The sequence below is a fragment of the Aspergillus fumigatus genome, chromosome 6 (genome assembly GCF_000002655.1).
Source record: "Aspergillus fumigatus Af293 chromosome 6, whole genome shotgun sequence".
NCBI classification, from domain to species: Eukaryota; Fungi; Ascomycota; class Eurotiomycetes; order Eurotiales; family Aspergillaceae; genus Aspergillus; species Aspergillus fumigatus.
Window position 1 is genome coordinate 325870 of NC_007199.1, and position 26904 is coordinate 352773.

General features: G+C 48.9%; 5 protein-coding genes across 5 annotated transcripts; 1 reads left to right on the forward strand and 4 right to left on the reverse strand.

Moving 5' to 3' along the window:
* Positions 1-48: 48 nt before the first annotated feature.
* AFUA_6G02040 (uncharacterized protein) lies at positions 49-740 on the reverse strand (the record flags this gene model as incomplete). The annotated part of the gene is made up of 2 exons (XM_742780.1): positions 49-654; positions 723-740. 2 exons carry the CDS (start codon positions 738-740, stop codon positions 49-51), a joined length of 624 nt encoding a protein of 207 aa, XP_747873.1.
* Positions 741-1229: 489 nt separating this feature from the next.
* AFUA_6G02050 (uncharacterized protein) lies at positions 1230-5810 on the reverse strand. The gene is made up of 3 exons (XM_077804927.1): positions 5486-5810; positions 3484-5421; positions 1230-3413 (listed from the first exon to the last, which is right to left on the reverse strand). The coding sequence occupies exons 2-3, from the start codon at positions 4429-4431 to the stop codon at positions 1482-1484; spliced, it is 2880 nt and encodes a 959-aa protein (XP_077661063.1). The 5' UTR covers positions 4432-5421; positions 5486-5810; the 3' UTR covers positions 1230-1481.
* A 1173-nt stretch (positions 5811-6983) lies between these two features.
* Positions 6984-14473, reverse strand: AFUA_6G02060 (putative tRNA-splicing endonuclease). The gene is made up of 4 exons (XM_742778.2): positions 14081-14473; positions 7795-13987; positions 7638-7733; positions 6984-7583 (listed from the first exon to the last, which is right to left on the reverse strand). Exons 1-4 carry the CDS (start codon positions 14101-14103, stop codon positions 7479-7481), a joined length of 6417 nt encoding a protein of 2138 aa, XP_747871.2. The 5' UTR covers positions 14104-14473; the 3' UTR covers positions 6984-7478.
* A 60-nt stretch (positions 14474-14533) lies between these two features.
* AFUA_6G02070 (phospholipid-transporting P-type ATPase) lies at positions 14534-22659 on the reverse strand. The gene is made up of 4 exons (XM_742777.2): positions 19640-22659; positions 16617-19568; positions 16333-16562; positions 14534-16282 (listed from the first exon to the last, which is right to left on the reverse strand). Exons 1-4 carry the CDS (start codon positions 20090-20092, stop codon positions 15391-15393), a joined length of 4527 nt encoding a protein of 1508 aa, XP_747870.1. The 5' UTR covers positions 20093-22659; the 3' UTR covers positions 14534-15390.
* Positions 22660-23955: 1296 nt separating this feature from the next.
* On the forward strand, positions 23956-26420 carry AFUA_6G02080 (uncharacterized protein; the record flags this gene model as incomplete). The annotated part of the gene is made up of 7 exons (XM_077804928.1): positions 23956-24920; positions 24985-25086; positions 25137-25189; positions 25251-25380; positions 25433-25511; positions 25560-25713; positions 25767-26420. The coding sequence occupies exons 1-7, from the start codon at positions 24023-24025 to the stop codon at positions 26418-26420; spliced, it is 2070 nt and encodes a 689-aa protein (XP_077661064.1). The 5' UTR covers positions 23956-24022.
* Between the last annotated feature and the right edge of the window lie 484 nt (positions 26421-26904).

Sequence of the window (26904 nt, forward strand, 5' to 3'; positions counted from 1 at the left end):
GACCAAAGAGACAAAGCCATCAACGCCAGATCCCCTGCTAGCAAACCATCACCTAGAGCGCACCCCCGCAACCCCCGAACCCCCAGATGCATGCGCAGCATCATGCACCACACACAGAAGATACTTCCTATCCGGCACGACCACGATCTCATGTTTCTTAGTCCTCAGCCGGAGCAGCTTGACCTCATCCTCCTCCTCCCTGTCCACACCCTCCGACCTCGCATCGTCTCTCCCCGCACCATCTCCATTCAACCCAGTCTGATAGCTATCCATGTCCTCCGCGCGCGGACACGACAGCGTCATCCCCAGCTCCGACGCACTCTCCACGAAAGCAAAGATCCGCGCTGCGAGAGCTTCCGCCTGAGACGGCTGGTATGGTTTCTGTGCGGTAGGGGCTCGGGCTGTGCTTGCGCCGGCGGGCGAAGAAGGATCCAATGACTCCGTAGGAATGGTGGTAGTACTGTTCGCATCGTTCGGTGCTGGCGGTGTTTGTGTTTCGCTTGTCGTGCTATTCCTCGGTGGTGGTGAGGCGAGGAGCCCGGTGCTTTGGATTATGGATCCGTCTTTGCGGGAAAGGATGAAGGTGGATTGTACGCCGGGGCGTGATGTAAGATGTGAAAGGAGAGCTGTGACATGTTGTGGGACTTGGGTGGTCTAGGTAATCGTTGATTAGTTTTATAACGTTGAGTATGTGGCTTGATCAAAGACAGGGAGTATCCTACTACTGTTGCGTATGCCATTTTCTAATGATGACCGGGGGGATAGGAAATTGAACAGGGTTTGTTTGGGGTGAAGGGGAAAAGAAAGGCGATGGTGGTTGCGTTGGATCCTTGCGGTTTCCTGCTTCCACCTGACTTTAATAACAACCTGCCAGCGCAGAGGTCGTCGACTGATTCAGGACTGCCAATTTGTGTTTGTTGCTAAGACTTGGAGCTACTCGACTCGCTGTCCGGTCAACACCATCGGCATCAAATAGGTCTCTGATGACTAAGCAGGATTGGGCAGAACAAGCTAACGTTTCTACTCCGTACACTCTGCACTCTATATGCCCCAAGGGGTTTATCTGGGGCTCTATTGTCATGATGTTTTGAGTGAATGTTCGAGTCATTTAGTCTAAAATAATCCGAGTGCTCATTACGATAGCTTGGCTAATATTAAATTTGAGAACTGCTCAATATAATATCCAAGCCATATTTAATTCTGGGAATCCTTAATCGCAATTGAAAGCAAAGTGACTTATCGACGCGTCAAGACAAAACGAAATGGTATCACTGCGGTGCAATAGTAACAAGCACAGATAATTGAAGCGGCAAGGCAAGTAAGAATTCAAAAGGCAGTTTAGGGGAGTCTGGAACGAGCGTAATCTCCGCACTGCATATCAAGTTAGTTGAGACGAGTAACAAAGGAAACGCATGCAAGTGACCGTGCAACTAAAGGAAACCTTCTGGGCAGACGAAAAAAACAAAAGCTCAACGAAATGCTTAATCGCGACCAATCCGCACCCTATCGGAACCTGGCTTATCCGATGAGCAAGTAAATTCAATGTCTTCAATCATTTCCTCAAGGTCTCGGACACTGACATCGTCATCACTTTGATAATCGCTCTGCAGACTGGCGCCAGGGCTGTCAATCCAACTTTCCGGGCGACGAAGGGATTTCTTCATGAGTGATCGTCTTCCATTTGCTACTGCGCGACCAGGTAGTTTGGAAGCTCGTTGAGTCGAGGATGGGGAAGACGTCTCCGCACTTGAAGAATTTGCGGAGGCGGACAGCGATGTCGTTGAACCCCCAAGCAGGGCTTCCGCATTGGGCTTGACACCCAAATCCAAAGCTGCGAAAAGGGCCGCCTGAAGGATCCGGTTCTGGCGCTCCAGCTGTTCAATGCGCCCTTCTAGAAGGACGAGAGTGTGGGCAGCTTTGTCACGCCTATCGCGAGGGTCGTGAGAATGGTACGGACTCGATGAGCCTAGCAATGATGAGAGTGTCTCCTCCGAAATGCGGCTTCTTTGCCTTCGCGGCGTCAAGGGGCCGCTCTGATCTGGGATACTGGACTTCCTTGGACCACGCTGTCGGCTCAGACAATGATTGCTCGACTTTCTTGAGGCTACCTTCCGTTGATATCGGTTGGAGTCTTGGCGTAGCTCACACATAAATGTACCCTTATCCATGCACTCATCATCCGAAGAAGGGAGCGGAGACCCGGCTCGGTTCGAAGTGTGCTGTTCACTAGCCACCAATTCGTGAAGGACATCAATGCTCCGCGTCCTCTTACTTCGGTGCACCGTAGCGCTTCGGTCGGAAGCGGGAAGAGATGGCTCTCTCCTCTCTGTCGATGCTCTCATGATAGCTGTGGCCGAGCTGACATGCCGCCTGCTGAACGGCAGTTGTTCGGCAGACTTCACAAGTGGTGGAGCGGGAGGTGGGGAAAGGGGAGGAGACAGAGGAGCAGGTGGAGTTGCTTCCTTTTGGACTGATGTGCGTACAAGATGTTCGTTCTCGTAGCCAATTCGCAATTCATGGTCGGACCCGGAGCTCATTGGAGATGCCGGCGAATTGATTCCATCGCCCTTTCTCGCCTCGTCGAGGCTGATACGGCTTGCCATCATGTCTCTGAACTTGAGTGAATGCAACCTCTCCGCCTGATTTTCTTCCGCTTTCCCAGAAGATTCCGGATGATTGGGCGGTGCCTCCTCGACAGACTTACCCTGCTCGCTGGCGGGCAAGTCGTCCCCAACCAAGCTCAACTGAGGGAGCGCAAATTGTGTATTCAAGTGGCAGTGTTCAGCGTCTGAGCGGTTATTGGATGTGGTGGTTGGAAAGGCGCCCGAGTGGTCGCGATTCGTCCGAGTTGCTGCTTTGATGACCGGGGTGTTATGGTGGCGAACAGTGCTGAGAGCAGGAGGCTGTTCGGGCAGTGATGGTAGAGGTCTCAAGGGAGCTGGCAGAGGGAATGAGTCTATGGTGCCCATTGGTAACGATGCAGGGCGACGTGTATTCTTCAACCGCGGAAATTCTGGATGTATTGGACTCATTGCCGGTTCGCTACAGGGTTTCCTTGGCCGCGTTGTCGACGCCTTGCCTGAGTGGTATGACCTTTGAGGATCGCCCTGGCATTCCGAGGTACCTTTTATCGAGTTTTTGACGTTGTCTGTCTCTCTTTTCGAAGCGACAGTTGCAGGAATCTGCTGACTGTCGGAGAATTTGGCAGAAATTGGCGCATTTTTGCCTCTTATTCGATTGTTGGGGATGCGCCAAGCTCCCTTGCTTGAACTACGAGGAGGCATTGTGTCAGGGAAGAGCTTCAACGACTGAGCGACAGGATTTGGCGGATCTCTGGGACCGGCTTTTGCTCTTGACGTTGGGGGTTTCAGTAATTGTGCAGAGTTGTTCTGATCTTCATCGGAATCCACAACCTACCAATGCATTTGTCAGCTTCTACCACGAGAACTTCTGTATGCATGCAAGTCAACTCAATGCACTTACCTGAGATTTGCCATCTTTTGGGCCATCACGCGCCACATCCTTTATCGGAAGTACGGTGGGAGGGATATGATCTTTCCCATTCGTGAGAACCTGTCTAGTGCTCACTGCTGATGGGGCACCTTGATCTTCCGTACGCCGTTCCTTGGGCTTTAATTGACAAGCTGCACTGTGGAGGTGACAAGAATCTTGGCCTTCGGTCCGCTGGTCGCTGGTGGTGTTCGCTGGCGGCTGGTATGGCGGTGGATAAGCGTCATCAAAGTGAAATGGAAAAGACACTGCCGCCTCAACCATTGACGTTAAATTGCCGAGATCTAGTGGCGACGGCTCGGGGCTTTTGATGTGTTGCGTTGCGGACACTTCGAGCGGATTTTCAAGCCATGGCTGGCCAATCTTTTCAACGTCTCGCTGAGAGCTGGATCGGAAGCCAAAGCTTGACGCGGATCTCGAGCCCGACATCACCGAGTCAAGGCTTTTCTTGGCGGCTGAAGCCGGCAAACTGAGAAACCCCTCTTGCTGGAGGACAAGGAGATGACGGGACGCCTCTTCGGCTTTGGTCTTGGGATCCGTTGGTTTCCACTGAAGCTGCGCCAGCTGCCGAAGACGCCGCTGGCCGGCCTTTAGGAGCTCGCGTGCTCCTGTAACTTGCGAAGCGGGAGTTGTCGAAGGCGATTGAAGGAAGCGATGAAGCTCGGTGATATCCTCGTTCGTCATCTGCACCTCTAGACTTTGTCGCGGTCGATCGTTTTCAGCTGCAGCCAAATATTGTGTTTGGGATGGAAGAGTTGACATGTGGGATTTGTCCCTTGATAAAGACGAGCTGTGCCGAGACGTTGGGACGACTGGACTAGGCGCGACTGTGCCTTCATGCGGTTCGGTCCACTGATGCATCGGGACGCTTGCCGGACTTCGATGGCCCAGCTGGGTTCCAAAATTGACTGGGTTAAGCATAAAGAAGTCAACATGAATAGCGGTGAAAAGGTTCGCGAGCCTGTCGTACAAGGTGATATTTACCTACGCGGTGTTGAGACTTAGTCTAGCCCTAGACGCGTTCGCGATTTTTTCTCTCAATTCTCAATGATTGTTTGGCGTGTTTAGCGACTGATGAAGGCATGAAAGTGAAGATACGAGCCGCACTTGGGCCTGGTATGGGTAGGTAGCATTGACACGATGACGTATGCAACAATTCAGTGCCAGATTGTCTGCGTCAAAGTAGCCGGTACGAGAATCAATGGACAAAAGCAAGATTAACCCAAGGGGAAGGGGTATCTGCGAGAGGATGTCTTGCGTTTATGAGGTCCGGTTGAGATTCGAGCTGTCATACTCTTACGTCGCCGGGGATTCTTATTAGGGTGTGACTGGCCGATGGTATGCAAGGCCGGTGCACTGTCCAATGGCTCGTTCTTGATAGCTCGAGAGATAAAGTTGAATCTAGGCGACCCATATTGGCAACAAGCTAGGATGTTCACGCCCAAGAGAGGGGGGAGGGTCTTGAAAATGGCGGCAGCAACTAGCAAGGATAGCTACATAGTCTGCTAGTGGAGCCCTAATGTGGTGATCGACCGAATGGGAAAGGGCACGGAGAAAGGATGTGAAGCAATCAAGCAGGAAAGGGAAAAAGATCACAAAGAAGGAAGTAGCACTGACAGGGGATCTTCCCTTGCGAGCGTCCCCGTCCATGCTGGGCCCAGGACGATGAGCAAATGGTTTCTCTATTTGGCGCCTCAGTGACAGGTCGTTGTCGGTAATCGAGACGTTCTCTTTTCTTTGGTCAGACCATCTGCTTCGGGAGTGACACCTGGAGTGATAGTTGCAGTTCGCAGTTTTTACTCGACCAAGGAGAATGACAGGTGTGGATGGTGTGGATCTTCTCACGTCCGATCAGGCCTATTTTCTTCGTTGACTGGCAATATTCAGGCATATTAATGAATCAAGAGCTTGCTGTCGCTAATCATCAGCCATGGCAGGTCAAATTTGGGAAAAGGACTTTGGCTAGTCTCCGCACTTCAAGGGCCACAAGCATGGTAGCAATCAGCAAATCAGTGTCGTCCCTTTCTCGGGTCTTGGGCCCATTTGCCCTTGATCTGTAGTCTAAGCGCTCTCTTTCGAATGGGAGGGAAAAAAAAGCAATAACAGAGGGAAGCGGTCGATGGAACTTCTCTAGGAGCCGTTGCACGCAAGGGGAGAATACATCGCAAGTGATAACTCTGCCACTCAAACTCTTTGGTGCCTGGAAGGGCGACAAGTGAGATGGATCGTCGATCCCTACAAATGCAGGTCTATCGATCCATGACTTCGGAATATGATGTATCATCCCTGTGGGTCGTATTCGGGATGAAAGGGCGATGTAGAGGCAATGCGACTGACTCGCAGTAATCACACCGTCAAAATGACAATCAAAGCAGTGGGAGGGCCAGTAAAGTGGACCATAGGTCTAGATTAGATGCGATAGATACTCTAGATAGTCTATGATGGGGTACAGGGATCAAAGACATGTTGACATGGAAGAGATGGAGTCTGTGGGCAGTTTAGCACAGGTGACTGATCACAACGTCGCCACAAGGGATTCTGGAGGGATCCTCAGGACAAAGATACAAACTTTGAGAGATTTTGAGATAGGATAGGAGGGAATAAAGAGTCTACACAGATGATCGCCATCATATCTTCTTTATGATCGACCCAGGGACAAAGACAGACCGAAATAAGATCAATACTGCCGGCTTCATCGACGAACCATGAGAAATGTGTTACCAACAATACCTCTTAGTCCGCGAAACTCAGAAAGAAAACATCCTCAAATCTGAGATAATAAGGGCCATGTTCGCTTAGTGAAATGTCAGTTTGAGACTTGCACCCAAAATTTACACAAACAGGAAAAGGTAAGCAGACAATCGAACTTGCCCTGTCGTCGACGGAAGAAAGGCAATGATATGCCGACTTACCAGGTTGCCATATTATGCCCCTTGCAGATCAGACAGTAAAAGCATACTCTGTAGATTTTTGAATGAGTTAATACACTCATTGACTCCATCACGAGCAGCTTATGTTCCCAACCACCCTGTATCTATGTACGCAACACCATGCTCATGTCCAGAGTATGCATTCCATTCTACATCACTTCCTGCCATTACTCTCAGGTACGATTTAGCTCAGTCACAATTTCTATCCTGACTACTTATGCCATACGTATTTGGCATATCTCAATTATGTTCTGCGTAGGACTCTTCCTGATCCAGGCTGCATGCGGTCACCCAGAATCAGTGTTCTGTGTCACTCGTTTATTGACTTATGGATATCAACTGGCGAGTCTTGCTGTAGTAATGCTATTTTATCTGATAAAGGCTCAAGTATAGCGACACGGCAGAGCGTGCATGGCGAAAACTGCACTGTACGTCATCGAAGATCCTGATCATCGCTGATAAACACCCAATAAGATCTTCACGGCATCGAGTACAGAAGGTTACCAATCATCTACTCCGTATTATGGGCAACGATTCGTCAAGTCGTTAAAATCTCATCCGACCGCCTATATCCACGGGTATATAGACAATGTGAAGACATTTCAAGCTTTGCCCCTGACAGTGGACATGCAGTGCAGAAAGAAGCAAGGAAGAGACGGGAAAAAAAGATGAATGCTAACAATGCTCCGTTTCGATGCATCCCATCTCCATCACGAAAATCGAACATTCTCGAACTGAGGCATCACGAGTCGTAAATCGCCGACGTATGGTCACAATGTATTTAACTTTCAAAGATAATAGACGCCATGATGGACGAACTTGAAAATGATCATGCAGAACAAATAGAGATGCCAATAATGCGCAGCCGCTCGGATGCATGCAAGATAAAAATCCCACGTATCATACAGCAAGTATCAAGGAAGGAAATATGTCTGTTCCACAAATCTTCAAGGATGTTATTTTTTGTGAATGAAACATGCATGAATGCGGTCTATGCGCGTTGCGTGGGTAATGTTTATGCAGCAGATGATGCGCCTGCTACCTTCTCTTTGGTCTAATGAATGGATCGGCCTCTTTCTTTTTGCGCATCAGAGGAGGTGGTTTGACTCCATTGCCGGGTCTTTGCGGCGGACGAGGAGGGAGCTGTAGGTACTGGTTAGTCCTTCATGCCTTCATAGCACTGCAGGTATTACATACAATTGCTGACCCTGAACCTGACGATGGACCATCTGAGGGCTTGTTATTGCCCAAAGGAGCGAATGCTGGCCCATCCCGTGACGGTTTGACCAAGCCCTGCGATATGTCTTAGCTGTGGTCTCAACAGGTTGAATAAGTTGTACTAATCTAAACCTACAGCGGTGTTGGTAGGCACATTAGCATCAATCTTGCGTCGGGGGCCTTTGGGTGGATTGGGAACGGAGTCCGAGCTTCGAGGTTTAGAAACCTTAGAAGTATCGGGCGATTCTGAACCCGTACGCTTGCGCTTGCCCGGCGCGTTGCTCTGGTCGGGCTTACGTTTCTCAGGCTTCTTATCCTCGCGCGGCGGCGGATCAGAAGAGACCTGTAGAACCGGCACTTTCGGATCATGTCCTCCAAGCTGTTTCTGACGCTGACGTTCGGTCCTCTGCTTCTTCATCTGAGCATGTTGATGCTCCTCTCGTGCAATACGACTTTTCTCTTTCTTTGACAGCTCCCTCGCAGATTGACAACGCTGTGCATCGTGTCCGAACTCACCACATTGCAGGCAGCGTTCTGCCATACAAACCACGCGTGTATGCCCTGAGCGCCCACATCTGTAGCAGGTGCCACGCGATGCCTCCTTCGCGTCAATATTGTCACAATTGTGGGTCATATGAGCAAAGCTGCCACAGTAACCGCATGTTCGGGTATCATCCAAACCGTTGGGACCGCCTGACGGCAGGTCTGGCGGGGGTTCAGTTGGAGTGCCTCTCCTAGAGACTGATGTAGAGATGGAGGACTCTGAAGTTGGCCGGTCAAAGGAAGCTGAGGTCGGTCTCGAGGCGGGTTCGGAACCAGCAGCCTTGAGTGAGGCTGTAGGATTTGGAGACTCGGCATCCATCATATCGATGTTTTTGTAACCAGTAAATTGTGGCCGCTGAAGAATGCCCAGAATGTCACCGTCGGTATATACATTTCTTCGACGCGCATCCTTAATCAACCCATTCCAGAATTCGCCTTGCACCAAAGACTGCGAATTACCAAGAACCCATAGGGATGATTTGGCACGCGTTAGACCGACATTCATACGGCGAATGTCTGCCAAGAAACCAATTCCTTTGTTGGATGCTCTGACACAAGAGAAGATGATAACTTCACTCTCCCGACCTTGGAAGGCATCCGTTGTGTTAAAGTCAACCATGTTAAAGATAGCGTTTCCGTACCTTGCGGCAAACTGTGTCTTCAGCTCCCTCAGCTGACCCTTGTACGGAGTAATGATACCTATTTTCCCACTGAAGTCATACTCGCGGAAATCCGTGATCAGTCGTTCGTAGAGTTGCATAGCCACCCGCAACTCCGCCAAGTTGATCAGAGAGTGACCCTTCGTTGTATTTTGATGGAGGCCCTGCACATCGAAGAAACGATATGGGCCAAGAAGCTCGCTCTGATGCCATGGACGAGCACGAAGTTTGGCCATGTTCGGCCCGTCCTTTAGTTTCCCGTCATAGAACGCAGCGCTGGGGTAAACGCTGATTTCTGGATGCATACGGTATTGAGTATCGAGTAGATGTACATCCTTTGGGTGGTTGGCCTGCATTCTGACGAACAAACTCTGCTCGTATTGGAATTTAGAAGCAACTTTCGATAAAACAGTGGGCGGCAGTTGCTTCGGGTCTCCAACCAGAATACATTTGGAGCACCCATATTTTAGGGGAATAAGGGCACTGAGTTCGATTGACTGAGCAGCTTCATCGATAACAACGGTTTCAAACTCAATACTCAAGTTCTGGAACATCTCGTGGCCGCTACCGCTGAGAGTGGCACAGATGACATGGGCATTGTTAATGATTTCCTGTTGAATGCGTCGCCTATTCAAATCTGCATCGCGTGCTGCCGAGTGATTCTTGTCCCTCGCAGTATCGATCTCTTGGCTAAGCTGCGTCTTCTTCTTCTTGAGCAGATCGAACTCTCGTTCCAATTCTTCTGGCACGGGTAAGCCCTGAGCTCTGCATTGATCGATCTTTGCGCGGGTCTCCTTAAACGCGGTATCCGCAGCTTTGTGTTCCATATAAATCGTCTGTAAGTCCCGTTCGCCCGAGTCTTTACGTGGATTTTGGCTCAATCGAGCGTTGACGAGCTCATCTAAGGTCACATCGAGAACATTCGTGTTGATAGCATCACTTCTGCCCAGACGGATGACGTTTAATTTTTCGTGACGTCCGTGGATAGTTTTGACACCCTCCTTGAATCGCATCACCAACTCGTCGACAGCAGCGTTACTCGGAGCACAGACTAGTAGCTTTTTCGACGTTGTAGTTCTTCCAGGGACCCTCGGATTTGTCACTCCCGTCGGCCGTGAAATTGTCACGCCCTGGTCACCGAGAACATTGCTGAGAAGGGCACCCACAAGGGCGACTATCGTCTTCGTTTTTCCAGAACCGGGGGGCCCTTGGATCAGGGTAAAGGCATCGTTGTCTAAAGCTGATTTGATTGCCTTTGCCTGGGCTGGATTGACATTGTAATTGTCCGCGATCGGTTTCAGGCTAGCATCGGAGTAGTGGAGGATCGGCGATGGTTTGGCTTTGATGACTTCCTCGCACAAATCATAATACTGCAGAGCCATGAGAGCACCATACTCTCGTTCAAGAGGAGTCAATGAGGTTATCTTCGCACCCCAGATTGTAACTCCAGGTCCGAGTGAGTTGATGAAGGGGCTCCCGGGATTCACCCGATACGATATTTCAACCGTGCCCCTCTTCTTGTTGATGCCGGCAACCCTTGCGAAGCAGTGAGGGGCAGAAGAATCGGATGTTGGCCTGCTCGACTTAGAAAGAAGGACGATATCGGCTTCGCTGAGACCGAGGTCTTTGACCTCAAGCGACGGTAGAACTGTGCTGACTTCGACAAAAGAGTCCACGGAGAGACGGGTGGCAACCTTGATTTCGAATGGTCTAAATGTTCCTTCCTCCTTCGTTGAGTTGAACCCTTGCCAAGCTTCCAAGATCAGAAGAGGTTCGAACGTTTTTTGGTACTCGAGCGGGTCTTTGAAAGTGTTCGATACCAGGCTGTAGTCAGTGCGACCAGAATTTGGCGGAAGATCACCATTTGCAAAAAAGTCCCAAGCGAGGATTGTACGATGCAAAGAAGATAGGTCTGGCGCGAGCCGTGCCCGCATATCTTTCGCAGAGCGCACCTGCTTGATCTTTTTGACAGGACCCTGTTGCTTCAGTGATAGTTTTTTACTCTCTTCATAGGCTTTGATTGCGTCCGGCTGAGATCTTGCCTTCGGCCCGAAGAGCTCCTTATCGAGTTCGTCCTCGCTTTCCGACTCCGATTCAGAGTCCGAAGACACCATCATACTTTCCTCGACAGTAGTATGAACTTTGCCTTTGACCCCGATACCACTCAACCCAGACCCTTGTTCAGCAGTCTGTTCCCCAACGCCACGGGCAGGAAGATTCTTCTTCAAACGTGCAAGTTCGGCAAGGTCACGCTTTCTCTTGGCTTCTTTCTCCTTCTCGCGTTTTTCACGGAAGGACTGAACTGTCAAATTAGGTTTCAAGGGTGCAGCAGAGGGTTTCGGAATTGCAGGAAGGGCCTTGGCCGCCTTGTCCCCTCTTCTCCTAGCTTCAGCTACAAGCCTCTCTTTATTGAGCTCAACAGACCGCGATAGCTGCATCAGAACATCATCTGGTACATTGTCTTCATCGAACTCATCTTCACTGGTTGTTTTGGCTGGACTAGGTGTAGCGGAGACTTCGGCTGGTTTGGCAAATGCGGTGATCATACTCTGTTTCTTGAGGCTAGCGGTGGAAGCCGTCACAACAGGTTTCTTGTAGTATGCCTCAAGAGCTCGAACAAGCTCTGCTTTCTCTCGCAATGTCAGGATAGTCTTGATGGTGGACTTGACCGCAACTCCTTCAATGAAACTTAGAGCATCGTCTTTAACTGTTGTCACGCTAAGTTCCCCTAATCGGCGAAGCAGCTTTGCTACCAGTCCTACCAGCGTAGTTGCCAAATATTCATCTTTCAGGCGGAGCCATTTGACCATCGCGCTCATGGTCGTGGTTGGGGACTTCAAAAAATTCTCTCGAGCAGAAGCCTCCTGGCTGGGATCCGCATCGACAACAGCGCTCAAGAAAACACCGTACTGGTCGAAAAGCAGGTCTGCAAATTGAATCGTGTCCCTGCAAAATTCCAGCATTACAGCTTTGTCGTTACCTCTGAGATGCCATGCCTCAGTTTCATCAAAGATAGTGCTTAACGCTTGCCAGAGATACTCCCAAAGCTTCTGGAGGGAAAGAATCTCTCTCCGATCAGCAAGCTTACGAGTTCTGAGCATTCCTGTCTGACTATCACAGAGGATATCAATGATATCTGTTCCGGTGTGTAACATTCGCGGCGCAGAAGCAAATGTCTTCATATTTGAGATTCGTCGGAAAGACCAACTAAGTCCGTACATCGTCGTTATGAAAAAGGACTGTAGAAGATGAGAGATCGCATCCCTTCTAGCTGACTGACCGCTCATGTTCTTGATGAGGTCGACAGCAGCTTGATAGGTGTCAAGATCCGCTGCGAACAGAGCAGAGATCAATGCACTACTGGTATCTTGGCTCTTGAGCAGTTCGTTGAGATGCTCGGGCTTGAAATCAGCAAGGCGCTCAATAATTTGGCATGAGAGTCGAGTCAGATGACCATAAATCAGGTTGAAATGTGTCTTCTCCGGACTTGACTCGCCTTTCGTCGGAAATGTTTCCAAGCCAACCAGGGGCAATATACCAAGCAGCGCCGAGGTCGAAAGCGCACGATTATCCTCGTGAAGATTCCTGACAACAGCTTCCCAGATAGAAGCTGAGTAGGTGCTTACGCCATGCTGAAGAAGATTCTGCCGTAAAATAACTTCGTAATCGCTCTTCAAGGATTGGCACTCAAGGGCCAATGTATTACGGATAACGTCCATGCATAAAGAGGATATCTCCTCTTGGCGTCTCTGCTCCACTGCGAACTTGGGAGGGTTCAAAATTGTCTCGATATTTGCGCTCACAACTCCCATGGTCTCAGACAACACGATGCGCGCCACCGAGCCTCGTGAAGATTCATTGTCAGTGAAGCTGCGAAGTGTTTGAAGTAAACTAGCCAGTCCAACATAAAAACAATGATACCGAGCCAAGTCCGGGAAGCGCGGGTTTTGGAGTCGATCAAGGAGCTGATAGACAAGAGATCTGCAGGCTGAAGGTTGGTGCGCGCCCTTCAAGGACGACATGAAAGGTTCAACCCAAGAGAGCATATCCTTCAAAGCGGACTTCTCGTAAGGCTCCCCCTCGCTGATTTGCATCAAGAAGGCCTCTAGCTGAGGGTTATAGAAAACGAGCTCGATGATTGCTTGAGGGGAAATCGTTTGCATAGCATCCCAGAAGTCCCCCGGGGCTTTTTCGAGGAAGATCTGAATCGTGTTGAGAAGGAAACGCAGACCTGGAGATTGAATTCCAAGATGTTCCACAGAAAGGCGGCACGGGTCTATTTCAAGCGCCCGTAGGTGATGCGTAATTTGGTCCTTATCCAATCTCTTCACTACAAGTTGCATGCCACGCCAAAGTCGCTGGATAACAGCTATCTGAGGCGGTTGCTGTGAGGCTGTTTTCAACATGTCGAGAAGCCCCTCTTTGATCGCCCAGTCGAACTCAAGCGCGGTCGGCGGCCGTGAGTAGCGCATCCAGGAGTGAATAGCCCAGAAGCTTCGGCTCTGGTTGGAGTCAAATAAAAATCGGGTGACAGCAGGGACGTAATCCGAGACTTTAAGACTACGTTTTGTTTGAATAAGCCGGAATGGCTCGTCGAAGTGCTCCTGCAGAAGAGTGTCATTGCGAAGCATGGCCTCGCAACTCAGACTCTCAAAGATTGACAAGAGCGATGCTCGATCCAACACATGAAGCCCGATCTCTTGAGGTGGGACTTCTTTCAGCTTCGCTGTCGCCGTCGCCAAATTCTTCGTAATCCTCTTGACGTCCCAATCGTCGAGCATGCGGGCGAATTTCTCAATATCCTCATCATCGTAGTTCTCCTTAAGCTGCTCCATCAGCCAGATCTTGCCCGTGTAGTACTGTTTGATGCAGAGATCACATTTCTCGAGCGCATCGTCCAATTTGCGCCAGATCCAGGTCTGCAGCTCCTCAACGCCCTCCTGGTTATATGCCAATATGCGCATGCAGGAAAGGAACTTCTCTCGCCGACTGCTGGCCTCAGCCACAAGTTCCGCTGCGCTTTTTCCCGCATCATCTATCTCGTTCGGGTCATCGTATCGACCATGGTCGTCATCGTGTTGTCGAGGGCACAAAATATGGACGTTATCGGGAAGGGCTCGCAGCTCCCTACAAGTACAAAGGTCATTTAGTATTGCCATCAATCCATCACAATATAAAAGAGAAACCTTTCTTCCCTTGACAAGGCTACTCAATACTCACCCGACAATATCCATGAAGTCCATGGTCTCACACCCGACTACTCAAGTCTGCTGATGCAAATGAGGGCGTCCGCGCATTACTTCTTCAAAGACCGATATTTTTGGGTCGTATTGTGACGGCAGGGCGCCTCTTTTTGAAGCAAACTATCTGTGCAGCGAGTGATTGCACTTTCCTACTACACCATAGTTACTCGTGGCGACAGCTTAAGAGAGGTTTGGCAGGGCTCAAATCCACCAATATCAGTGCAGGGCAAGGAAAATGTGAATGACAGTCGAGGCAGAACCCTCCGCCTGCTCAAATAACTCGCAAACAAGGACATTCACTTGCGCCTCTTCGCAAATCGAACAACAAACGAAGTGCCAAATGAGGTTGTTTGAAAGGTGCAAACGAAGTCTAACAGTGCTTAATCTCAAGGCAAGTGCCTCTTTACAACAAAAAGTGAGCCTGGGTCTCCTCTGATTGGCGAGATAGAAAGGCGGTAGGCGTAGGCTGTGTGCCACTTTACGCGTTGTAACGATCGGTTCAAGACGCGCTTCTCATCACAGCATTTCCCTTTCTTTTTTAGAATACTTAATTAAAGATGGACAGCGTCGATGTGATTAATCAGCGACAGCTATGGAGAACAAGACGTTAAGACCCATCTGAAATTACTACAACTGGGAAATCCCGGACTATACTCCATGAAAACTTCCATGTACGAGCAGGAAGACTTGTACTGAAGTTCATTGAGTGCTTCAATGGTATGATTCGGAAGATATGGTAAATACATAAAAGCATGACCGACCCCTACTTATGCCTCGTTTCCACGTCCTGTCCTCATTGCGTCGAAGGTGCAGAAAGAAGGGAGACGGGTAGAAAGGGGGAATAAAAAAGAAGAGAAACGAAAGGCAAGAGTTTCGGATGATGATGGGAATTATAAGAAATCAGCACATAAGAGAGATCGACTCGATAGACCAGCTGTTGGGACTTTGCATCCAGGAAAATGCTTTTGTACAAGAAGGCATGCAACCAGATCCGGCGCAGTGCCAGAGGAATGCAAGAATAAGAGAAATCGAAGACAACAAAACCCTTTTGAAGGTGGAGAATGTGGAAAAAATCGAGAGGGAATAAATGGAAAGAAATGTGCGCCGAGCCACCTGCCCATTCTGTATAACCGAACGCCTTCTATCGGGGAATAAACAGCAGGCTATAAACAAGCAAGAATCACATCGAAGAGAATGCAACGTTGGATAGGGTGCATCACCTAAAGTCGACCAGAAAGTCGTGGGTAACATTGCGGCAATATAGGGCTGAGGATGAAAAAGTTCTTATTATACCTGATATGATGGTGGGTCATGAGGACTTTTGAGCGGGCTATGGGGACTCTGCGGCACCGGTATGCCCGTCGCAGAATCGACACGGCTCAGCATCGCGCCCGAATTGAAGTCGGAATTGACATCGTAACTCGGCCGAGCTCTATCAAATGAATGACGGGTGCGTTGCGCAGACTGCACTGACTGAGGGCGAGGATGTTGTGTAGTGTCAAAGCTGTAATTGGTCCCATTGCTACCGTTCTGGCTCCGCGGATTGTGGGTGTGAATTGTGGGAGCGACCGACGGCGGGTAGATCTGCTGATCGTCTGAGAAGGGATCCTGTTTCATACTGGACTGGATTGGTTTACCCAAATCTGAGGAGGCGGCTGATCCATTGCTCAGGCCACCAGAAGTTGCAGCGGCCTTCGGGGGAACAAATGCCTCGTATTGGTCCAAATACTTGAATTTACCTTGCGTGACCTGCTCACGAATGATGTCCACATCCCGAGGAAAGAAAACCTTTTGCACGGCTTTGACGGTAAAGCGAGGAAGAAGGCATATTATCACCGTCATAAGGAGAACAACCCAGAATGACAAAGCTCCATAAACCTCTGCAGCAGCTTTGTAGAATTGAGCCGACGCGGTTGTCGAAGAGTAGATCCCGGTCCAAAAGAATATTAAGAGAGAGCTGATGACATTGATCAAAACCGTCAGCCAGTCCCAACGGTAGGTATTCATGAGGATGTAGGTGTTGCTAGCAATGACGGCACACGAAGCCACAAGGACACCCATTCGGGTTCGGTCGTTGATATTCAACCCGTTTGAATGGACGAAAGTCGCGGGGCTAAAGAGGAGGTATGGCATATAGAAACATATGATCGACTGGTAAAAGCCATCGAGCATATACAGCCTGAGTGATGTCAGAAGGAGCTGGAACACCAGGAATTGAGAGATAAATACCAGAATTTGGTCTGCGACCATTCTTTTCGCTCGATGCCCCTCATATACAGCTGAGGGACGGCAAGTGACACCTTGTCGTCAACGTCCTGATCGAAAATTCCCATCAAAATGACAGGTAAAGATGTGAAAGCAACGTTGACCAATACAATATATGTATAGTCGAAGAGGTACGAGCCGTCGAAATCATTGTAGAGCGAGTACCAGAAGAGAGCAATAGTCCAGACCATATTCTGTGTGATTGTTCAGCATAATGTGTGGCACGCGTCAATCGATACCTCACTTACCTTGTAGAAAAAGTTTGCTATAGTCTCACCCATGCGGCGGTAGGACCACCGACCATGCACAAGGATCAGGCGTTGGAGGAACCTGAACTGGCCTATAGCATAGTCGGAGGACATAGCCGCCTGTCTACCTTCTTCACCAACGATACCAACCCCGACGTCGGCTTCTTGAATCATGGCGACATCGTTGGCCCCATCTCCAATCGAGAGAGCCATGATATTCAGGCCATTCTTGACTAAGCGGACAACCGCCGCTTTCTGGGCGGGACTGACTCGACAACATAGCACAGACTTGCACTGTTTGCAGAGCAGAAGGAATCTTTGCTTCAGCTCATCAGAGAGCATGAGCTTGAGTGTATCGCCATCGATAACTACCGCGTGCGTTGCAGGCGGTGGCCTGTGATCCTCTCGAGCAGCAATGAGTTCCTCGTCAGAACCGGTTAATCCAAATTTCTGCAACTGCTCATCAAGCTCTTGAGAGGCTCGCTGCGGTTGATCCTCGGGGATGTTGAAAACAAGAAGTTCCATATCGTTGGTCAGAAGGTTACACGAGAAACCGATATTGATGGCAGTTTCAACTTTATCACCAGTCAGAACCCACAGCTTGATCCCAGCATCGGCTAACAAAGAAATGGTATCGGGAACCCCATCCTGAAGCTTATCCTCGATGGCTGTTCCACCGATAAGCATGAGCTCCTGCTCAATCTCACTTGAAACTTGCTCCAGCTTTTGTTCACGATCTGTAAGTGCAGCTGCAGCAATGTCGTGTTCTTTGCTCCATGTCCGATACTCCTCCTCGCTGAGGACTCGCTCTGCCACGCACAAGGTTCGCAATCCTTCACGCGCAAATTCCTCTAGATGCTCAGCTGTCTTCTTTCGAAGCTCTTGTTGCTTGCCACGAGCCAGTCGCGAGTATATGATGCTATCCGCGCCCTTACAGAAAAGACGAATGGTGCCATCCGGCATACGGATGATTGCACTCATTCGTTTCCTCGTGGAATTGAACTCGAGTGTATTGAGTACAGTATAGGTTCGCTCCTCGCCCATGACATTCAAAATAAGGTCGTCACCTGATCTTCCGAGGAGAGTGAAGCCGCAATCACGAGCAGTGCTCACTAGAGCCGCCTCATCCGGGGACTGCGCTTTGAACTCGATTTGGGGGGGATCACCAGGCGTCTGCTCTGTGATTACTGTATGGCATAAAGCAAGAGCAAGCATGAAATGTTCCGTTGCTTGCTTCTGAGCTTCACCAGATTGCCCTTCCAAGTCTGCGACGTAATCTGGCGCGATGAACGTCAAATTCTCGTCACGCAGATATGGGTTGTCGTGTATTCGGCGGAGCATTTGAAGCATCTTGGTAGTATCGGCAGCGATTTTTTCTCGTGCTTCCGCGGCCACAGTGTCGGCATCGCCTCCTTCACGTCTGATCATACCTACCTGGGCTTCTGTAAAGGCCTCGCCATAGGAAACTCCATTGATAGTGCACTTCTTGAAGTCCATCACATTCTGCGTTAAAGTGCCAGTCTTGTCGGAGAAGATGTATTCGATCTGTCCAACATCATCCGAGATGTTCCAGGATTTAGGCACGCAGGAGATTCCCAGTTTCTCGTAATACATGAAGACATCGCTGTGAATGAAAATAGCCTGACACGTGCGGACTATCTCGAGGGAGATGTAGAGCGAGATGGGTACCAAGTTCTGAAACAGGATCAAAGCCACCCAGAATGTGATGATGGCAGTGACTACCGGAGTGCTTCCGTAGGAGCCAAAATCAAAGTAGTTGAGAGACCTGTCATCAGAGCCCCATGCAACGCCGTTGACAACTGCGGAGACGAAACACATGGCAAACAGTAGGATAAAATTGTAGATGACATTCCAGTTGAGCGCTTTGGCGAGCTTAGCTCTCTTTGACGGCGTCACACCGGAATTGAGCATAACCTTGGTCTCGTCACCAGTGAAAATGACTACACCAAGCGCCCATTCAGTGTTGCGAAGCGAACACCCACGAAGAAGCATATTGCTGATGGTGATAGGCTCTACCATCTCTCTTCGAGGTGCATCTGGATAGTCGGGATCGCGTTGTTCCCAGCGAAGTGCACCATTATAGGCGTACAGGTTCGGGTGCGGAGCCTCGCTGTCGATCAGGAACTCGGCCTTTTCGCAATCCCTAGCATGCCTGACCTGGCGACCACAATTCAGAGCTTGACGAACCTTGAGATTTGTCTCGCCATCTAGATTTTTGGTCTCCACGTAACAAGCACCATCGGGATCTGAAGTCGAGAGAACAACAATATCGGCAGGAATAGGGTCTCCGTTGTATAGTCGAACAAAATCCCCAACCTGGATATTTTTCCAATAATCGCGCTTGAATCTAGCCTTGCCGATTGTCTGCTTCGAGGGATCCACCACACTACCACCTTTTCGCGGTGGTGTCACTGGTAATGTAACCGCTTGTAAACTGTCTCTATTTCGCTTGTCCGGATGAAGGAATTGATCCGAATCACCAGCAGGTAGTGGCCAATCTGCGCGAGCCTCCGCGGAGGGAGATGGAACAGGAGTCATCTGAATCGCGTCCTCTTCCATACCATGGTCACCACGTTGCGAATACACAGACGCTCGCGGGGTTACAGTCGTCAAAATTGAGGCGCGCCGTTCATCTTGAAACATTTGCGGTACATCCTTGTTTTTCTTCATCAGACGCCGAATCCATCGGTATGTGGAGATAGTGGCACGGGTACACGCTTTCTTGAATCGACGCCAGAGAGAAACTTTGTCCTCAGTCGAGTTCACATTGTTCCACTCTACTAGGCGATAAACGGGAGAATTATTCAACTCGTTGTCTAGGACGGTACGGCGCCAATCTTCGATGGCGTCTTTGATAGCTGTCGCGACCACGATGACGATCAAGGGTACTGTGTTGAGCGCGGGGTTATCTACACCGAAGATGGAAAAGAACTAGACAATCATGTTAGCCTCAAGAGCAATCGACCTGCGCTAGCTTCAGCGGCCCGGGAACGAGGACGTACACCGAGGATAATGATGAAAAGAAAATAGATGTTGGCTATGTTGTGAAATTGAAACCAAATATTTTTCGGAATGAAAGTCAATGGTGTATATTTCGCAGTTCGAATCTTGTTTCTAGGATACGACGTTTTGATTTGACCGTCTTCATCTCTTTCGGATTCGGGTATTGGTATGTTGAAGTAAACCCTTCGATTACTACCGCCTTGAGCATCTTGGTCGCTCTCGGTATTCGAATCGTCTGTGGGAGGCAGCATGCTGCCTCGCTTCTCACTCTTCGCTTCAGAACGCTTATGCAAGCGATCCATGATCGAAACACGTTTCCGTACACCTCCGGCACCGGCGACTCTTTGTGTTGCCCATCTCTGGCGTTTCGTCGGCTTCGAGACATTGCTGCTAACTTCGCGAACCCCATTCCCGGGGTCAATGGAGTCCGGACTCAAGAAATCTGACGCCATTTACGCGGCTTCAAGCCCTTGTGAGAAGGGCATAAACCGGAGGTGACCGTGTTGTATTAGGACGGCGGAAAGAGAGCATCCGCTCCAATGAGCCGGATCTCGAGAGTGTCTCCAATCCACAAAACCTTCGTTGTTATCCTCGACTCAGTGATCCGAGATGGACGCTGAGACAATGCTGCTGATTGTGGCCTAAGTTCGCAGGTAGCCAATTTGACACACGTCACGATGAGGCGGCGGACTCCAAGGTGAAGTGAAGAGACCACAAAGACAATACGGCCGTACGTAGAAAGGTCGGGAGGGGGGGGGTAGGTATAAATCAAGCAAAGCGATAGTCCATTATTCAGAAAAGGGACAACAATAAATATATCAACAATGGTGTCGACAAGGATCGCAAAGAAAGAAGTGTTCCTTTCAAAAGAAAAGTGGAAGATTAATCAGATTGGTAAGATGGAAGACAGTTTCTGGGTAGTCGGCAGACTCCCCTCGGAGACGGGGGGAAGTGTAAGGTAGGTATTGTATTACGGAATACAGAGTCACTAATCGATACATACCTTAGTGCACCAGACGGAACGCAAGGCTGGGCATAATTGCCGCTTTATAGGCGTACAATATGGCTACCTAGCATAAAGACAGGGTAAAATGAGCCGGATTTCTTTATTGATAGAGTAGGCAGGAGATTCTAGTCACTATTACTCAGGATGTTCTCCCCATACATCTTGTACTGAGCACTGGAGGCAGGTTCCTAATGCCTGTGCATGAGCTTCAGAGATACTGTGCTCCACATCCTTTGTTCTCCTGCATAACATAATTTCTGCGCGACTCCGTTATTCCTTCACATTTACCATACGGTAAATTACAGCGCTGACGTACAGGCCAATTCGTGCATAAGCTCGAGGGCTTTCCAGCCTCGCTGCAGACTGCAGAGTCACTTGTCTGGTTCTCCTCAAAATTTTCTAATGGTGGCGGCGAAGATAGACACTGGGTACGGATTTCCGGCTTATCGGGATGGCGAATAGTTTAAATGTGCTTTATAATCACAGATCGGCCTTAACTCGATACAAACGCATGTAGGGCCTTATTGACGGCTGGATGCCACCGAATCTAACCCGAAGTACGGATTTGGGGTAAGATATTATACCTTATGTCCTTTAAGTTCGGATAGATTGCAGAGTCATCAAAGGCGACTTTAGTACTTGTACCCAGTCCCTTGTACCTACCTCAATCAAGGATTTCAGGCTGCGGCAGGGCAGCCGGAGTATACACGAATACACGGCATGCATGTACTCCGTACTGTGGCATGTCAAACTAATGTGGTCTGGATCATCTCGATCATTTTGGCTACGACAGCTTGGGGCCAATTTCAGGGAAGTTATTGATATGTTATGTTGTTTGCCGTACTCTGTATTATTATTGATATGTTACTACTAGTATTAGCGCTTACATCCATATGAAAAACCCAGAGAGCCACCTACGGAGGGGCGCTTCTCGGAGTATGGAGTTTGAAACAGGCTAAAGCCGTCGGGACGGCACAAAATGGCACATGCCTATGGCATCTGGTCCACATTATTATTATCCATCCATATTCCATCGCGGAGGACCGAATTACAACTTACACAGTACAGAAGTATTATTTACTTTTACGCACCTGTAACTGCAACACATAAAAGTCATGCATATCTACATAGTAGGTATCTAGGTAGGTCTACTTTATCCATCCGAATATCTCGACAATGCATAATGTATGGACAGATCATTTCGATTAATATCGTAGGTAGATTGTTAGTGTTGATCTTTCCGTGAACAATTAATAAAGATATGTAGATACCCCTTAAGGTCCTAGGGAGTGTTGAGTTGCTTCCGTACCCGGTCCTCTCCTTTTCAGAGTCTTGGCTGCTGGTCTGGCTTCTATTTTGAAGGGGTTTGCCCTCATTTGACTTGGCCAGATTGGCTGTGGCTCCCTATTGCGTGCCGTTAGACTCGTGGCTTTCATCTCAATTGTCCTATCAATTTCCTTCCTGAGGGGAAAGTACGAGAGGTTTTCAAGTGATCATCAATATTGTTCTCGAAGCGTCTTTAAAGTGATCTTTATGTGGAGGGTTTTTGACTTTTGACTAGTGAGCTAAGTATTTATTTGTAGGAAATATGACTAATCTCACTAGTTAATGCTGCATTTGGGGCGGTCTCTCTCTCTGATCTCTCACTCTAAATTTCGGGACTGCTGCTAAGATGTCTGTATATTTATCCTCGCTCGCTCTGTAATCAAGAGTACATTCCGTATCTCCAAGTGGGGTATTGTAGTCTACGCATCCCGATAGAGAGAGCAACAGATATGAGTTGGAAAAATGCTGATATTTGACACTTTTGCAAAGGTGGGCTGTGGGCTTACTGCGTCAGTAGTGGATCCGCATCGGTCAGATCAACCGTGAACTGCTGTGGAGAATAAAGTGCATGGCCAAGTTAGATCGACACCATAGCCCCTTGGACAGTGGTAGTTTCCTATTTAGGTCATCCTCCTTGTACCATGCCTGATTGAAGGGGCATCTGCGCTTAACAAGTAATCAGCCTTTCAATCATGGAGGTGCATGCTTTGTGCTACGTATGAAAAGAGCATATGCACTTGCACTTTCTTTGCAGCTTGTAAAGGAATGGTAGATGAAAATTGCTTCAGGAGTTTTGTGTTGATTTAAAACCCTTCTTCAGGTTGCTATTATTTTGATCGACACTTAACATGTGGTCCGGCTCGAATCGATCATTTTTTGAGGTTCATTCAGTCATCTATGGAGGCTAGCTCCCGAATATTAATTCCTGCGCAAGCCTTGTGATAGAAGCGACTCAACAGGATGATTGCAGGAGGGCTAAAGTCAATACGAAGTTCTCCGTGCCCACCGCAGCGTACCTAGTTTTCCGCGGCTGGAGATTCATCCTCCAACATCAAAGCTCAGCCCCAGCTCCTGAAGTACAAATGGGGTGCAAAAAGCATTCGAACCACCCCTACCTTACCACCTAAGGACCTAGTCTGCTGGCAGAAAGCCACGAAACGCGTACATCTTCATCACTTCCCTAGGTTATCAACGACCAAAAAGTGAAGGGCAAAGAATAACCGGGCGACGCCAATTATCAAGGCAGATGTGTTGGTATACAAAATATTCGTTATGCAGGGAACAAACTTCTTCCTAATTAAGTTTAGCTAATAGTAGTCGGTAAGGTAGAGGTTGTCGAATATTTTTTGCACCCCACTGTACACAGTAGTTGCAGAGCCTAAAATTGGAAATATCAAGCTTTCCTTTGGGCTCTCCAGCTGCACGAGCAAGACAGGCGCTTAAATTCTCTCTCATAATGATGTATATGCAGTCACCATTGTCGCGGCTTACTTGTTGAGGCTTAAGTCGATATCGAGTGTGCATCGCCAACTGAGAACCACAGTATGGCTGAGAAAAAGGGCGAGGATATCTTTAATGTTAGTCACGATAGCACAAGGCTGGACTTGATCATGCACTTAATACTTTAATTCCTGTGGGCTGATACACAAAGGAGAACCGCTCACACCCTTTACCATCTAGTATCACAGAAGCTAATATAGACTGTCTTGGATCGACCCTGTCTGACTGGGGCTTGACTTGGAATGGAATGCATAAGACATACTCCTTCTAAAACCTGAGTCGCGTCGCGCCAGCTGTCTCAAATTAGCATTCTCAACCGTAGCCTCGTACAAAGCAACGAGTCTTAATAATCCAGAATATACGATGTGAAATTTCGCAAAGGGTTGATTGATTGATAAATGTCAATGACTCAGCATCATGTGACTTCGTGAAGGGCAGCGCGCGCTCAATCCGTGTCAGGCGTTGATGTGGAGCAGATAAGCCGGACATGTTCAGTTGCTCGTGCAGGCTGTGAGGTGATGTCCATCTAGAGACGTCTTTGGGTCTAAACATGTCCCAGTCGCGCAGTATTACGGCTTCCTCCAAGCGGCCAGCTGTTTCGCTGACAAAACAACACATTCACTCTGATAGCAAACCAAGTGAAGCTCTTACTGCGGCACTGCAGTCTTCACCCCTCACCGAGCCCTCATCATCGTTCCTAGCAAACAATGATTCTCCAAAAACACCAGATAAACCAGCCCCGCAGCTGAAAGTGTCTTTGCAATCATCGGTCCTGAACACCTCTCCAAAGTCAGCATTTCAGAGTTTCCAAAGCAGTAACGAGGCGGTTGTCGGCGACCATACTTCGGGACTAAGTTTCAATTCATCTCAGCGGATCGTCAAGAACGGGAGGGAAGTTGTCATTAGCTCCGATGGGGAGGATACAGACTCGATAGCTTCTTTTGAGCAACTGGAAGATCCGCTGCTGATGTTCATGAAACCAAACCCAACGGCCGCAAGCGAAACGAGAGAAGCCGAGAACAGTGTTGGCGACTCAGAGATGGCGTTGCCTTCACAAAGGCTCAAAGATACGAATAAGGCTTCGAATGCCAGGTCCTCAAAAGTCCCGCAATACAAATTCTCACTCGATGATCTTGTGACCCAAGCAGCCATTGATAACGAAACTGAGGCAACCATTGCAAGATTGAAAGCTGTGCGCGCGGATGAGAGTTCTTCAAAACCTGACACTCCTCCTAGTAGGCAATTGAATGAAGGATTGTTAACATCAGCACTCGGTGATCAGGATGATGAGCTAGGATTACAACGTCTGCTTGATGCCGTCAGAAGAACAGAGGCGCTCGAAATAGAGAAATTCTGGTCATTCTTTAACTACGAGGCAAAAGCTCTTCCTGCCTTGGAATTCCCCCGGGAGCCCATAGCTCCCGGAACATATTTGGCGGTACTGCGAGGTATTGTAATGCATTTGTCTTCGGCTTCTGACTCCGTTTCTAGTGATTCCTAACTAGAACATAGAACCCGAATCGAGAGAGCGAGCCTTCCACTCTGGCGCTCTTGAATTCGCTCTATCCAGAGCATATTTTTCCGATGAGCTCATGTCTTGGATCTTTCATTCTGGTCAGTATCTATTTGTGGTGGAGTCGTCCGCATTGCTCACTACGTTCAAGTATCTTGCGAGCCTCGGGAAAGCCTGAGGCATGCGTATTGTAGGCTTTTGAAGGTATGTAGAACCATCCGTTCATTTCTGCGATCTTGTATGACTGACTAGATGACCTTGTTAGCATACTGCCGCTGAACGCATAAAATCTCTGTTTCGACCAGACGATATCAATAGGCTCTTTCAGCGACTGGGTGCCAACCCCAAAGCGCTGGATATATCTGAACTGGTTATCCCAGAACCAGCACCCCAGAGTGAGATTCTTGGTGAATATCTCCTGTTGCCTAAAAGTCTAACAACTCGCAGACAGTCAATCGCAGGAATCACCTCAGCGTCTGGCGTGCTTGCTATCTGTCCTGGAATTACTTCGCGGTGTTGCAGAACTGTACGTTGAGTTTAGCTTGCTGCAACGGTCATGCTTACACTACAATAGATTTGCCGACGATACCAGGGAACATCTCCTGAATATTCTCTTTCGTCTCGCGCTCGACATATCCGTTAGAAGCAACGCTCTCATTTGCTCAGAATTAGAGAAGACTATTACAGCAGTTATGGAGAGCGTCCCCGAGAGCATGGCCGATAGCTTGGTGAGATTCATAGCGTCTTTGGGCGTAACAGCACCCGCTAACCGAATTTCAAGTTGCACCGTGTCTTCATAACTGCCTACGACACCATCAGAGACTCCGTATTGCAGAGTCGCCTTTTGAAGCATATCTTACCTACCTCAAGTCGAATCGCAGCGCTGAGGTGCCGTCTCGCACTGGCCTTCTTGACGAGCGACCCAGAGCGACTGACTGAGGCTCCTGACGTGATGAGCGATCTGAAGATGATCATCAACCTTCTGAAGGATCGACGATTCAACATTAACCTATATAAAGGGAGAGGCAATCCTGAGTATGACTACGGAGAACTCAGTGCAGTGACAGACCTTCTCAACGTTGCTATTGATTCGGGATGGTCTGGACTGGCATTTCCGACAAAAGAGGCCGAGAAAGACTTTAATGCCGATGTTGACAGGCTTTCTGATCGGGTCAAGAAGATCTTTGTGTCGATTCAAGACTCAGGCGCGTCTCACCTCAAGCGGACTTTGGCGAAGGAGGCCCTCGAAACTTTGCACTACCGCATCATCTATTCTGTGAGGTCCAAACCGCCTCCGAAGAAAACATTGCTTGGTCATTACGGAACTGAAGATGGACGCGCCAAATATAATTTGAAGCAATGGATCGAGGTGAGGAGTCGGGAAGACAAGAAAGATACCCAGATGCCTATTCGAAGTCATGAACATCCTTCTTGATCTTTCAACCTTATCTCGAGACGGCCAATCCCTCATTTCAGACTTTAGTCAACCACTGATCTCCCTCATTCTTGTTCTCACTCGTGATGAGCTCCATCGCTGGCCTTATCGGGTGCCAAAGGCTGTTTTCTAGGTCGCACAAAACCACGTTGATTGGGCTTCAGACCATTGCAACAACTGCTGATATGGGCCCGATGAGTTGGCTGAGTATAGGCCGATGGAAAGCAGAGTGGCGATACCGTGCAAATCGCACCGGGTGTCCCTACTGAGCTGTGGAGAAACATATCTCAAGAACCTAAAATAACGACATGATGATCTTTATGCAGCATGGCATTGCCATTGCACTTGTATCTATTGTAAAAAAAACAGTATCTATCATCGCCCATCCCTGCCGGGATACACCAAGGGAAATAGAAGAAAGGAATTGTGTACAGAGCTATGCTGATTTCAAATAATAAAGATCAGGAAAAAGGTGAAGGACCAC

Excerpts from the sequence above, each read along its gene's own strand:
- AFUA_6G02050 (XM_077804927.1), bottom strand. The coding sequence starts at position 4,431 with ATGCTTAACCCAGTCAATTTTGGAACCCAGCTGGGCCATCGAAGTCCG. Across the intron at positions 3,414-3,483 it reads CAAAAGATGGCAAATCTCAG|GTTGTGGATTCCGATGAAGA; the intron begins GTAAGTGCATTG and ends ATGCATTGGTAG.
- AFUA_6G02060 (XM_742778.2), bottom strand. The coding sequence starts at position 14,103 with ATGGACTTCATGGATATTGTCGG. Across the intron at positions 13,988-14,080 it reads GACTTCATGGATATTGTCGG|GGAGCTGCGAGCCCTTCCCG; the intron begins GTGAGTATTGAG and ends TTGTACTTGTAG. Across the intron at positions 7,584-7,637 it reads CAGGTTCAGGGTCAGCAATT|CTCCCTCCTCGTCCGCCGCA; the intron begins GTATGTAATACC and ends CAGTACCTACAG.
- AFUA_6G02070 (XM_742777.2), bottom strand. The coding sequence starts at position 20,092 with ATGGCGTCAGATTTCTTGAGTCCGGACTCCATTGACCCCGGGAATGGG. Across the intron at positions 19,569-19,639 it reads TTTTCATCATTATCCTCGGT|TTCTTTTCCATCTTCGGTGT; the intron begins GTACGTCCTCGT and ends ATGATTGTCTAG. Across the intron at positions 16,283-16,332 it reads TGGTCGCAGACCAAATTCTG|GCTGTATATGCTCGATGGCT; the intron begins GTATTTATCTCT and ends GACATCACTCAG.